Source organism: Antennarius striatus, chromosome 4 (genome assembly GCF_040054535.1).
Source record: "Antennarius striatus isolate MH-2024 chromosome 4, ASM4005453v1, whole genome shotgun sequence".
NCBI classification, from domain to species: domain Eukaryota; kingdom Metazoa; phylum Chordata; class Actinopteri; order Lophiiformes; family Antennariidae; genus Antennarius; species Antennarius striatus.
In genome coordinates, this window is record NC_090779.1 from 6,603,533 (window position 1) to 6,617,935 (window position 14,403).

General features: G+C 39.1%; 1 protein-coding gene across 1 annotated transcript in view; it reads left to right on the top strand.

The window, feature by feature from the left end:
• necab2 (N-terminal EF-hand calcium binding protein 2) overlaps positions 1-14,403 on the top strand; it is a 107,375-nt gene that overhangs the window by 25,071 nt on the left and 67,901 nt on the right. The window contains exons 3-5 of the mRNA XM_068313129.1: positions 6,608-6,716; positions 11,497-11,522; positions 11,844-11,941. Of these exons, the coding sequence (XP_068169230.1) occupies positions 6,608-6,716; positions 11,497-11,522; positions 11,844-11,941 (233 nt within the window). The remainder of the gene's footprint in view (positions 1-6,607; positions 6,717-11,496; positions 11,523-11,843; positions 11,942-14,403) is intronic.

Genomic DNA, 14,403 nt, shown 5'->3' on the forward strand with positions numbered 1-14,403 from the left:
CTGTGCGTGTCACACGTGTTTTGACAGAAACAGAAGTGAAGAGGTGTCTCTTCTTCCTCAGTGCTTTGTGCAGGATGTGGAGCCCAGCAGGAAGAACTAAGTGCTAATTCCTTCTCGATAGTGTGCACTGAAAAAACAGAGCAGTTAGCACAGTGGGTCCGCTGCTCTGATCGTCCCCTCTGTCTTCACACACTTCTCTCTCACACACAAACACACTGCAGTTACTCCGGGTCTGTAATATAGAACTTGAGTAGTAAAGCCTATAGACTCTCCTCACAGTGTTGCTGCTCAATCCTTTCATTCTGTCTTAAAAGCCTAGAAACAATACCTCCCTTAGTGCTAATCAGTCACTGTTACACAAATATACCACATTCTGGATCGGATTCTTTCGCAGTGAATAAATAAAAATGAATAAGAAACAGTTGTTGACCATTTTTTTGGTCACATTTTGTTTTGTTGTCATTTTTTTGGTTTGAAACAAAGTCTGATTGTAAGACTCCTCGCTCTAACACGCTGAGATAATCGCCTGAGGAGTTCTTTGTTGAAATCCTAGCACTTTTACTTTTCAGCATAGGAACAATTGGACACTTGATAACCTGATTTGTGGACATCTGAATCTTTGTTCAAAAAAATCGATACCATCAACACTGCAAAGAAATGCTGATTATCTTTGAATACAAATGTTTAGGGACACAACAAATAAGAAAAAAAAGTGAGTTAAAAATGCTTGTTCTTAAGTCTCAGGTGTGTTAATGGCCATTAACATTGTTACCATCGATTCTACTGCTTTGGTACTTATAAGACACATTACCACAGCCTTGACTGTTCAACTACGTTTGCATCAATGACATTTGGAAGTATGTAGGCATTGGCAAACAGGTCACCTAGCGATGGATATGTTTCCCATGTTGCACCAGATGTCTTATTGCTAACCTGGTCTAAATCAGACCTGTTGAGATAGTTCTGAATCCTGAGGTGAATATTATTTTTCTGATAGATGCCACTGGAAAATGCTGGAATGACATGATGCTGTCAGAAGGATTAGTGGTTTAACAACATTTTAAGAAATTTAAATCCAGTACTTTCAGATCTATATACATGGACATCTTATATTATTTGAATGTCTCTTTGTTTCTTGTGTTTGTTGCTATGTTTGTATCCTTGCAAGCCTGAATGTTTTCTGTCATCACAATGGTTTAATGTATTTGCAGTTGCAATGTGCAGATGACTGGGATCAGACTGGACTAGCATTCATTATTTTCCGTTCCCTTTTACCCTTCATTTAAACAAATTTGTATTCTTTTCGTGTAATATGTAAATATTCTGAATCCAAAGGAGAATAAATTGAAGTAAAAAAACAACAACCCCTAAAACAAACAAGTTTAATGAAGCAACTCTTTTCACTCAACTAACAAACAGGTAAGAGAGTAAAAGATGTTAGATGTTGATTGATAATGATCTGACGTGAAAACCCCCCCCCAACATACTGTATTAACCTTTATGCCAAGTAATAGATTCAATGGGGCGAAATGTTGATTTAATATCCAATAGTTTTCTGACTGATCATCAGGTGATGCGTTTGAATGATGTGGGTTTTTAAAAAAAAAAAAATCAATGTTCTACTATCAGCATCTTGGAGAGAAGACATTAACCAACAGACCAAAGCTCTAATCCTACATTCAGACACATCAGTAAACATAACGTGAGTGATCAATGTCACGGCAGCTGCAGTCTGTTTCATATGACTGTGACTGTTTGCAGGTTGGTCACTTTACAAAACAAATGTCACACATAAATTAGTCACGTTTGCAGCGGTTGTTTGTGAATCAAACTGTTCTTGAATCAACTCACTGAGGCGGTGTGATGGTGACATTTTCACTATATTTAATCTGAGACTGCAGATGACATCTCAACTACTTAGACCGACTGCTCCACTGATTGGCTGATTGGTATGGTTTTGCAATTTCATTCTTTTGGTATTTTCTAATTGAAGAAGTCTGGTGAAAGAAGAGGTGTGGAAATGTCATCCTGTTTATGACTCCACTTCAGAATGGTATAATGAGTGTAACAAGGGAATACAGCAGGGTCACATTCACTTTGCATAATGTAGAGGTTTGTTTTTGCCTCTGCCCAAGCAGTTTTTAATCAACTGTTCTGCGGGGTGTGTTAATTCATTTATTTACAATTTATTGACAAAATCAGAGCTGATTGACTGTGTTAATGTTCAGAAGTCAAATTTGCACAGGCCGATTATGTTTATCTCTTTTCCAATAACCCCATCCCCTGCTGACATCACATCTGTAATAAATGCCACAGTTTTGTATAAAAAAATACTTAATATCTTCAAACTTCAAAGTAGACAAAAACAAACAAGAAACACACACACACACACACACACGCACACACACACACACACACACACACACACACACACACAGACATATACAGTAGTACATTGAGATGCAAGTTTAATTTGCTCTGTGACTGAGCTCGTCAGTGAATCTGCTTGTATCTCAAATGAATTTTCTCAATTTAAAATAACTAAAAGCATTTTAATCCATTCCAGCCTTGTAAAAAACAGCCCCAAACTCCCTAAATTAGGAAAAACAAATACTCTTATCAACCAGTAGACATGCATACTTTACCTGTGCATAATTAGTTATATATGTTACATAAACAATGATAAAGTATGAAATGAAACACAAAAGAGAGTTTGTTTTTTGAGCAGGAGGACAGCTGAGCAAACATTCATGAGATGCATTTGTTACAAAAACCAAAAAAAGCAGCAAAATGAAGTGGCAACAGAATCCATCCAAGGAGACGTGATGCGTGTAATCGGAGCAGCACCGGGTAGTCTTCATTGGAAGAGCACATTTCAGCTAAATGTAATCTGCTATCACATGCAAATCCACTTCATTCCTCATTCTTTTCCTTCAAGCTTCTTGGGAAAGGAAAGGAGTGTCTGCACAGCCAGTAGGGACAGTTAGATAGCCACTGTGTGAGTCAGATGAGAACATGGATGTCTGTCTGTATGCAATCCAAAATATGAGGCTACAACCAGCAGCAGTTCATCTTCACTAAAAATACTTTCATTCTAGTTCTACACTATAAATGTAATGTTTAAGGTGTGTGCCTGGACTGTCTCCACATCTCCTCTCTGCTGTTTCAGTCTTCATCTTCTGTTCATTAAAGTGATTTCCCTCCACGGGCCATTTTGGACGGGGAAGTAATGATAATTTCAGAAAACAGGGCTACCAACAGCATCTCATTTGGAGGAGATGGGATGCTCTTGGCTTCAGCATAATCTTTTAAACATATGCAGATGGTGAGGAGTGTAGTTCTCAGGGTGGTGTAAAGATGGTGAAGGAACCCGGATGTAGATCACAGGAAGCAGCAGAAATGTGTGTTCTCTCAATGATGTCCTCTATGATGCCTGGCTGTCATATAATATTGGGTTAGTGGAGCAAGACTTATTCCCAATAGAGAACATGCATGTATATGTAACAGGGCACTTTTGTGTGTGTGTGTGTGTGTGTGTGTGTGTGTGTGTGTGTGTGTGTGTGTGTGTGTGTGTGTGTGTGTGTGTGTGTGTGTGTGTGTGTGTGTGTGTGTGACATGTTTACTTTATCAAGCCCATTACCAGATGGAATAAGTTCCAGCTCCCTAGTGTAGCTACACAAGGAAAGTGGTTCCGGAAAATTTATGAATGAATGGATGAATTGACGTGTACTTCAAAAATATTTCATGCTTCATGAAATGAGGTTAGCTAGTTATTTGCTTTTCTTGATGGTTCTGGAGAATGGAGAATACCTAATTGGGTCTAACCAGGCTAGCTGGCTGGATGCAGTAAACTGGGTCACTGCTGAATTATACCCCAGTGACTGTGCTTTCAGTTCATGTTAGAAATAGTCATGGCTGCAGAGTCCAAATTAACAGTCAAGCCTGGGCATCTAGGCAGAGTGGATCTGGTGCCATGAACATAGGATGTAGCAATCTAACACAAACAAATATTCTAGCTATGTGCTGAGCTCCACTCGAAGAAAACCATTGTTTAAGAACAGAATAGTGAGGAACAACCGAGGTTCGGCTTGTACCGTTAACAGTGAGCTCTAAGAGAGGAGACATACAAGATATGGTGAGACTAATAGGGAGAAGGAGTAGAGTGAGATGGTGGGAGAGGACATGGTTGTAGAGTTTGTGATGTTTTTCTGACAGTTTGTTGGTCTGCTTTGAAAACCCTCTGGAGCCTTTTCTTGTGAGCAGTCAAAACCCGACCCATAGTCAGGAAGTACAGCTCGCTGTCACACTGCTGACTGCATGCTAAAGTGAAGTACAGGCATGAAAGTAGTGGCAGGAAGGTTGAAAGGAACAATGAAAAATGGGGGAAAATGCGGTGAAAAGTTGAGTTCATAAACCTGCTTTCCTGATGCCACAACTGATTAATGAGTTGTAGTAGATTCCTGTCTCCAGCACATGTGAATCCATCTGTCTTTAAGGCTGTAGTCCTCCTTTCCCCTCTGGTTTCCAGTGCTCTCATCTTGGCTCAACCTGCTGAATCCAGTCAGACACACTCAAGGACAAACACACTTTGAGGGCAAGGGGATTAATATTTGATATGTAGCTCTGTGCCATGTGGTGAGACAGAGAGGCATGCTAGCAAGCAGATGCAGATAGAGTCATCGCCATGACTCGCAACCAGAGAGCCTTTACCTCTGCAAAGACAAGCTCACAACAACAACTTACAACCCAGGAGCAAAAGTATTGATTGGTTATTTGTGTTGTTAGTAATTTAGTTGGTTGGTTGGTTGATTGGTTGGTTGGTTTGCCGGTCGGTCAGTTGGTTTATTGATTGGGTAAGAAGTGTCTTCTGTAGTATTAGTTGGAAATAGATGCAAAAATATAAATGTTATCTAACATGTCATGGTTTGACTGGTTCAGAAGCTCTGCTAACGTAAGTTTAGGTAACTCATAAATCTTAGTCAAAGTTAGTACAGGATGGTTATTACCTCAGTTTTGCTATAACATCCACTGGAAAACAAAGAAAGAACAGAAAGTGAACACTCTTGACAACTTTTTGCGGTACTATAACCCCACCATGGACACAGGTTAAGCAGCCCACAGTTCTGTCTACACCCGTCAAAGGTTAAACATTTTTGAAACATAAACACAACCATCTTTCTATTTTATCATCATTTTCATCGTGATTTTAAACTTAAAAAATATATATTATACAGTGTATGCTAAAATGCTACTATATTATGCAGTTGTGTTTGTTACATTTGTGATATACCCAGTAATAACACAGTTAAAATAGAAATAGCACTCACTGATATTTTTAGCATGGATGTACCACATTATAGGGAGGAAAAAATGATTTAAATTGACTTAATTTACAATATTGTGTGTCAGTCTTTGGCAGTACAGCCTGGTAACTACTGCAGAAAAAGTTCAGTATTGATTTAGCAAATCTTTACTACAATAAAAATAATTTAAACTCAGTAGATTCTTCAGTACAAACTAAATTAGAACACACTTTAGTTTTCTTTTCTCCCTATCCATAGACTTGGTTGTGTAATTGGCATACACAAAGTGAGGTTGTGTCCTCATTATTTTCAAATATTTTTATTTCAGTTTGTCAAACACTGTTGTTCGTCGCTTTAGGGTAACACCAATTTTGTTTAAATGGCACCTCGGGACAAAACAGTTCTTAGAATGTTACGTTGGTGATGTGGGTGAAGTGAACTAGATCAGCGGTCCCCAACCTTTTGATGGAATGAAATGTTTGCTCTGCAGAGGGTTCTGAGTTGTCTAAAGATCTTTTGAAGATCATTGTTCACTCAAGACAGAACCCTAAATATTTGGGATCTTTATAGGTCTAGGAGTAGACCTCCACACAGATGTTGTGTTTTCAGCTAATGCGTTTTGGTTGATAATTCATTGTTACCTATCTTGAAACGACAGACACTTAAAATATCATGAAGTTTGACGTCAATTCCTGCACCACTGGTATCGATCTTTATATTGTACTTCTAACATTACCAGCTCTTGAAAATTGAAATGAAAGCCAGTATGGTTTTGTTCAGTTTGCTTGTTCGATTGCCTGTAAAAAGTAGTTTTAGGTTTTTGCAACACAATCGCGTTACGTGCAGAGAGAGAGCAGGAATAGAGCCACAGGTTTGTAGCTGCCTGTAGCGAGTGTTGGATTGATTTCACAGAAGCTTGAGACATCACTGATGGCAGGATCAGTCCGAATATGTGTGTGTGTTGTGTGTGTGTGTGTGTGTGTGTGGGAGAGGGAATCATTGTGACTTAAAGTCAGGTTGTCAATGATTGATTTTGATTTAGACTCAAATTTTAACATTTAAAAATATACAACATGCATAACTATGACCTAAACAAAAGTCTTTAGTCTAATATTAATTAAACTTTTTTTTTTTTTGTCGTTGGGCGGAGCTGGTGCAGGTTGTATTTCCTTTCCATCCACAGGCAGGTTCATGCAGCAAAGGTATCACTGTGCTAGAAATCTTTCTTCCAGCGATAATTTCTCAATGTATGTGTGTGTGTGTGTGTGTTTGTGCATCCATGTGTGCGTGCGTATGTTTTACAGATGATGGTAAGCTGTCTCTGGATGAATTCCAGGCTTTCTTCTCTGATGGCACGCTGAACGAAGAAGAGCTGGAGAAGCTGTTTCACACCATTGACTCTGATAACACCAGGTCAGCATTACCACACTATTTGTTGCATGGCTGTGTTTGTCTACAGCACGCAATGAGGCTGTGTAGCTACACGTGAAATAAATTGGATTAGTACATTTACACGTATGTACTCATTCCTTTGTTAATTGTGTTTTCTGATTACATCTCACTATCAGTTATGAAAAAAAGAGAGAAATACAACAGGATATTGCTACGCATATCCTAGAATTATATTTTTTCTGCATGTGTGTGTGTGTGTGTGTGTGTGTGTGTGTGTGTGTGTGTGTGTGTGTGTGTGTGTGTGTGTAAGTGTGTGTGTGTGTGTAAGTGTGTCAGGAGTGAACTGTTGTAATTCAAGGGCTACGTTTTACAAATTGAGGCCAGTTTCAAAATAATACCCATGCATATATGATGCACCACATAAATATTTCATTTTTGTTTGTCATTAGCTCCATACCTTTTGGAAAAAAAACCCATAATTATACATTTTGAAAAAAATTCCAATTTGACACTGAAAGCACAAGACATTGGATTTTTCTTTCCAAATACACAGACTTAAAAACAAGGCATGTAAACTAATAAAGCACGTAGAGCAGAAAATTAAAAGTTAGCTCAGCTGTTAAAGAGAGTATATCTTTGAATGGCATGTTTGCAAACAAGGATAAATCTTACGAAAAGAAGAAAATGACAAAAATTTTCATCATTTTCCTCTCAAAATGAAATACCGGTAATTTGACTGTATGAGAAAAGCCTGGGACGAAATACTCATCTTCCTCATGGAGGACTCATACAGTCATCTCACGTCAGTGTTGTCAGGTGACTTCACTCTGCTTAGGGCTCAGACTTTTCTCCCCTGAAGCATCGCTGACAGGAATGACGATAAGTTTACCTTTAGAGATGACATATATTATCGGATGACAAGTCATAACTGCTTTTCCATCTCATGGTCTCATCTCCCCTCCTATATATTTGAATAAGCTCACTTGAAAACCTCACACTGTCACGCTTTAACTCCACCCACTACCTGTCAATCAAGCGCCCAACCAATCACGGCGCATCTCCCGGTAGGAATCACGTGAACAAGAGCTCCTGTACAACACACACGGAGTCGTTACGGCTTCGTCGGACACACCGTTTTGATTTCTTGTGACGGTGAAAAAAAACAAACAAAAACAAATAAAGTCCGATATTATTATTTTATCGTAGAATTTCCCTGGGTTCCCGTCAGTTAGCAGTTATAATGAAAAGAGCAGTTTGGTGCGATTGTAGTTCCATTATTAACAGGATTTTGTCTTCATCATATCTTTTCAAACATTAGTTTAATTTAATGATAGTTGTGGCATGACCTAAATATTACATCATAAAAAAGAAGAGTCTTCCATGTGGTGAGTCTAGCTGATGGCTAACAATAGGATGTTGGAACCAATGACCTTAAGAAGCTGAAGCATTAGCCAACGTTAGCTAACTCAAAAAATTGTGGATAATCATAACTCACCATGAAGCTCCTGTAGGGATGGAAACATCACGTTTCCACACAGTATTGTACAGGTGCTCATGTGAATGCACAGCATGTCACATCAGATTTACTCGTTTCCCACCTCTGCTGCGTCAAGTCACGTCAGAATCACCACATCTCACTTGTGAATAAGTTTTTCATTGACGTCCAAATTGCATGAAAAGTTGAAAAGTAGGAATCTTTCCCAGTGTAAGCTTTCCTCCCACAAGAAGTTAAAGTAGTGTCGATATACAGTACCTGTAAGACTTGACCGGACAGTGGCACCGCAGGAGCCAATCAGATTTCAGTAGGACCACTGCTCATTTGCTCCCACCCCTGGATTTGCCCATGGTGTGTGTCTGGGTGTTTGTTGTTTTTCGATATTTATATATATATATATATATATATATATATATATATATATATATATATATATATATATATATATATATATATATATGTTGTTGGTTTTTTCAACCAATCAATTCATTGGAAAATGACAAAGTAATCCAATGATGAAGAGGGGGATGGAGGTGAAGATACATTGGAAGAAAACAAAGAAAGAGTGAGAAGTGAAGGAAAGCCTGCTCCATCTGTCTTCCATCTTCTCTTTGTTTCTCTTCTCATTTCTTTTAGCTTCGTCATCCAAACCCTTCAGGACATAAACCTCTCTACATCTGCTGCTCCCTGGGACAGTCTGTCCTGATTTGCTGTCATTATATGACCCTAATGAGCCAATCAGCTCCTCCGGCCTGTAATCAGGAGAAGTGTGCTGACATAGTGGGATACAAAAAAGCGCCTCAGTCAATTTACACAACCTAGGAAACCTGCAGGGGCTTGAAATAAAATGAAACCAAGCAGAACAAATGCTGACCTTTATGGTGGTTGTTGAATTGAATTAGGTTTCATATATAAATCCATCACGCCCAGCCATTTACGGAGAATGTTTTTCTGTTTCAGAATTGGCTTGGTAAGTGGACCATGTGGTCGCTGCCATCTCTCTTGACATCATGAGCTTTCTAAATCTTAGTCACTGCAGTGCACGCAGTCAGAAAAGATTCCACTCATTCGAGTTAAGTAGACTTGGCAGCCACATGCAAGACCTCAGCATTATCATGTGGCAGCATGTAAGGAGGCTGATTGGTCGAAGTGAAAGAACAAACGACGGTGCAAGCGTATCGTGTCGAATCAGGAAGTTGATGGATGGTGAGGAGGGAGGGAGCAGACAGAGAATGAGCATCTTCTTGTTTCCAGCCGTTTATCGCTGTCTCTTCATCTCCAAGCTTTCTTTCCCCGTCAGCCTGTTGTGTGAGCTTTCTGTCACTCTTCCCTTCGCCCTCTGTTTCTATCCTGTCTCAATCTGTCACTTCTTCCTGTCTTCAGCCATGTGTGGCTTCAAGTCCTGACTGTGTTTCTTTTTCAGCGACACGAAGTCTCAGGTGATAAGCAGTCAACTTGTGACAGTTTTCATTTAGTTTATAAATTGTTTTTTATCCTCGGCAGATTCACAAGGAGGTGCACACATCTTTGCTGATTATCTGACTTATAATTGTTCAGATAAAACCCACAAAATTAAAGAATTCAGAATAAAAGAATCATACACTGCTGTCATCGTTAACCTGCTTCATACAGTATTTCTCTGTGTTAAAGAAAGTTATGAACTGTTCCTGAATCTGTCCATCTAAACCAAAGTAATAATGAAAGGATGAACTGGAAGGAAGGAGAAATCTGATAAATCTGAGATTATGTGTTCAGCGTCTGCTTGTCTGTTAGCAGCATCACAGTACGTGTCAGCAAAAATAGACAGAGAAGATGAATGTCAATGAGACAGGAATCCAATTCAGCTTCCTAAAGGTAAAGACTGAGCCAAAATCCATGAAAAAAGGAAAGTTCAAAACACCCTCAATTAAGACATTAAGAATTCTTTGGGGGCAAAACTCCAATGTAAAGCCAAACACAAAGGAAATGAGGACACACTTATTATTAGGTGCCAAACTTCCACATTCAACCTGACCACTTTAGGGATGGGGGTACCTTCAGACTATTATATATGGAAATATACAACATTTTATTACATTATCATAATATTTAATTAGTACTAGGATGACATACTCAAAACGGTTCAAAATGTTGGTATGGAATAAAGTGTACGCTTCTCCCTCCATGGTTGCCATATTGGCTTGGAGGAAGGGGAGGGGCTTACAAGATTGTGAAAATGAAATCTAAGGTGGTGAAAGTTATGGCAGACGACAACAGAAAACAGAACTAATCGCTTTAGTCAAATGATGAAGAAAAAGTCATTTATATATTCATTTAAAATTTCTGCGGTTATACAAGATAGGTTAGATTAATAAATGGGAATGTAATTAAAGGGACTGTTGGGCTGAGAACAATATAATTATTTGTTTGTTTCCTCTGCGAAAATTTGTATTCGAATAGTAAACAATCTGCCACTTTTTCATTTTAGCCAAGGAACAGTTTTCAAACACAGATAAACATCCCCAATGCATGTTAATTTGAAAATAAAAAATAAAAAACATTTAATGATTCTTAAATCTAAATGTTTTGTGGTATTTTTAAGCCCATCTGTCACAGTGACTAATTAGAATTCATTCTGCCAGAACCTCATGTATTTAAAAGAATCTGCTGCTTACTGACATAAAATGGACCACTTCCAAATCATAAATGTCAAACAATGATCAGTGAGTCCAAACAAAGCATTAAGGACATGTTGCTTTCCTCATAAATATATAACAAAAACCCAAAGAAGATGTGGCTTTTAACCTAAATTTCCTGTTTTCTCTTTATTGTTCACAGTGTTTATAATTAAGAGGAACAGATGGAGGGTTTCCTCCTGTCCATCATGTTCAGTCTCACATCTCACATCCATCTTTGGGCTTCTTTCTCTTCCTTTTTTTAATTTCAGCAATTCATCTGCATCCTTCTATCATCCATTGCTCTCATCCCTGGTTCTCTTCTCAACCAGGAAGTGTTTTCAATGCCAAATGAGTCCCCACTCAGAACGGAGTATGAAGGATGGCAATGGATTGATTCAGACTCCTGTCAGAGTCCTGTTAGATTGCTCTTATCTGCCAAACTGCAAGAGTGTGTGTGTGTGTGTGTGTGTGTGTGTGTGTGTGTGTGTGTGTGTTTGTGTGTGTGTGTGTGTGTATGTGTACATATGTGTGTATGTGTGTTTGCATGCAAGAAGTCTCTCCTCTATTGCTGATCCTGTTTCTCTCCATCACTCTCCCTTCCCTTCCTCCTTTTTTCTCCCTCTGCTGCTCCTCTACAATTCTGTGATAGTAATGTTGACACTAAGGAGCTGTGTGGTAAGTATGCTGCACACACACACACACACACACACACACACACACACACACACACACACACACACACACACACACACACACACACACACACACACACACACACACACACACAGACACACAAATACACACACACACGCCATTGCAACCGACATCCTCTCTCTTATCTATTATTAAAAAGTGGTTCTCAGTTGAAATGCAATTATTTTTTAAAATCTCTGATATTACTTCAACTACATTTTTAACCATGGCAAACTATTTTGTGACTTCAAAACTTGTATAAATTTTGTAATGTGCCAATTTGCCTGTGTGTGTTTTATACAGACTACTTTGCTAAACACATGGGCGACTATGAGGGGGTTCTGGCCTCATTGGAAACACTCAACCTATCCATCCTCAAAGCCATGGACTTCACCAAAAAGGTGTGTATGTGTGTCTGTGTGTGTGTGTGTGTGTGTGTGTGTGTGTGTGTGTGTGTGTGTGTGTGTGTGTGTGTGTGTGTGTGTGTGTGTGTGTGTGTGTGTGTTGACAAAGCTCACCTGAAACACACAGACATAGAAGCCAAATTCTCCACCGGTATTTAACAACTTTTTAGCAGCTCACATGCAGCAGCCTCCTGTAGCTCCACAGGTGCAACAAAATTCCTTAAAATTCGAAAAGCATCACCTTGAGTTGAGCTGACGGGAGGTTGATGGGATGTCTTTAACATCAGAGTTTTTTCTGCTGTCTACTTCTGCTTGGGTTTTGTGTGGTTGTGTTGTGATTGGTTTTATACCTGGCAGAGTTGGTTCTGCACCACCGTTTCACGGTTTGGTAGCTGCTGTGTGCAAGGCGTTATACCGTTCTAGTGTTTCCTGGAGGTGAGAGTGTTCTTCCTCTTTTGTTAATAGTGGTTGCACGCGTACTGTATGTGTTTTACCACCATCCTCTGGCTCTAATATGGTGCTACCACCAGATGCAGGCAAAAACCTTTTTAAATATTTTAAAAGATAGTCACTGAACCATTTTTTAGTCATTCAATGTTTGTATATTCAGAAAAGAAGGTCTAGCTGTTGGTTCAGAGCCATCTCATAATTACAACCTGATCACCATCGAGGTTTTTTTTGTATAAATTGTTTTGTATATTTGATATTATTTCAGATGTCAGAGGCGCAGGTGGCTGCTTTCAAAAAAAGAGCTCAACTGATTAACAATTAGCCAAGACCATATTTCCCTCAGAAATTGGTAAAAACCATATGCAGAAGAAAAAGAGTGTAAAATTTATTATTACACGTGTTCGCATGTTGTCTCTGTTAGCTCCATGTGACCAAACATGTGAGTTCCCTCTGTGGAGTTCACTGGTTTAAAAAGACTCTTCCCTTGGATCTGGCTTGGTGTATGTGTGTGGTGTGTGTGTGTGTGTGTGTGTGTGTGTGTGTGTGTGTGTGTGTGTGTGTGTGTGTGTGTGTGTGTGTGTGTGTGTGTGTGTGTGTGTGTGTGTGTGTGTGTGTGTGTGTGTGATTATGTACGTGCATGCTTGCATGTCTACGTGTACCGACCAGTTTATCTTTCTTGGCTATATTTCTTGGCTATCTCTCTTACGTGCACACACACACACACACACACACACACACACACACACACACACACACACACACACACACACACACACACACACACACACCCCTCTCCTCTCTCCCCTGCCTCTCCTTTGTATGGGATGTCATTATACTGTGATCTAAATGAGCGTCATGGAGCTGCTGTGTAGAGGAGTGACCGGCTGAAGGAGTCAGGTGAACAAACGTACGCTCAGACACTGCTGAGGGAGTTTTAGTAGATTTTTAGATCCGTCATTTCCCAAACAATTGACCTTTCCTGGTTCATTGTCACACAGCATTTGGACGTTGTATACATGTCATGAACAGAGACTGCAGTCATTTTCAAATTTAATATCATTAAATGTATTTCTTAAATGGCATTATAAATTAATTTAATTCTTAATTTAAAGCACACATTTATCTAAATATAATGGTTCCCTGTTTATGATTGTGTAGCATCACTTTTTTTGAGCTTTAAAGTGAGTTGTGTCTCATTCTTTTTTGATAGATGACTTCAGAATCTCAGCTGTCCCTTTGTTGTCATATTTGCTCTTCATAAGGCTGCACACATTATCAATGGGTTACAAGTTTTGCTTTCAAATGCACCAGTCTATTACTTGGAGTCTTTTACACACTTGTGAAGCTGCAGAATGAGGCTTCATTACTTCAACAGTTGGACTCTTTGCCCGCACATTTCCATAAAGCATTGAACTTCCTTCTGTTGTTGCTTTTGACAGACAAAGCCTGTTCCACTCTATCACGTGTCAACGGGCTGGTTTTTTTTAGGAGCTTTCTATTATTACCCCTTGACTTTTTACCGTTTTTAATTGGACTGAACGTCAAGAAGGATTAAATGACATGTTTAAATTCTGTGATATTAATGTTTCCCAACTTTCTTGGAGTCATGAATTTACCCTCTTACTCACTTTTTTGCACTCGTGCCTAATGACCCACCTCTTAGCCACCTGTTCGTATGAACCTTTGTCCTCAGCCAATTATGCACTTTATTTCTTTTGTCAATTGTCACATAAATAAATGTAGAATGTAAATCCCACGCCTCTGCTAACAATCCTACATATGTCTGTTTGGCTGTTAAAAAATGTCCTGTCTAGTTAACAAAGGAAGGAAGAAAAAAAATCCTGGATCTGCTTCTTAATCCAAATCATTTCTGGCCCAAGATCAATCCGTCCGCCACAATTCATGGAATTGTCTTGTAGTTCTTGTGTTATATGGCCAATAGACCAACAAACAAACAAACAAACAAACAAAAGAATTGTCAGTAAGTCTTTCTTCTGGACACATTTGGT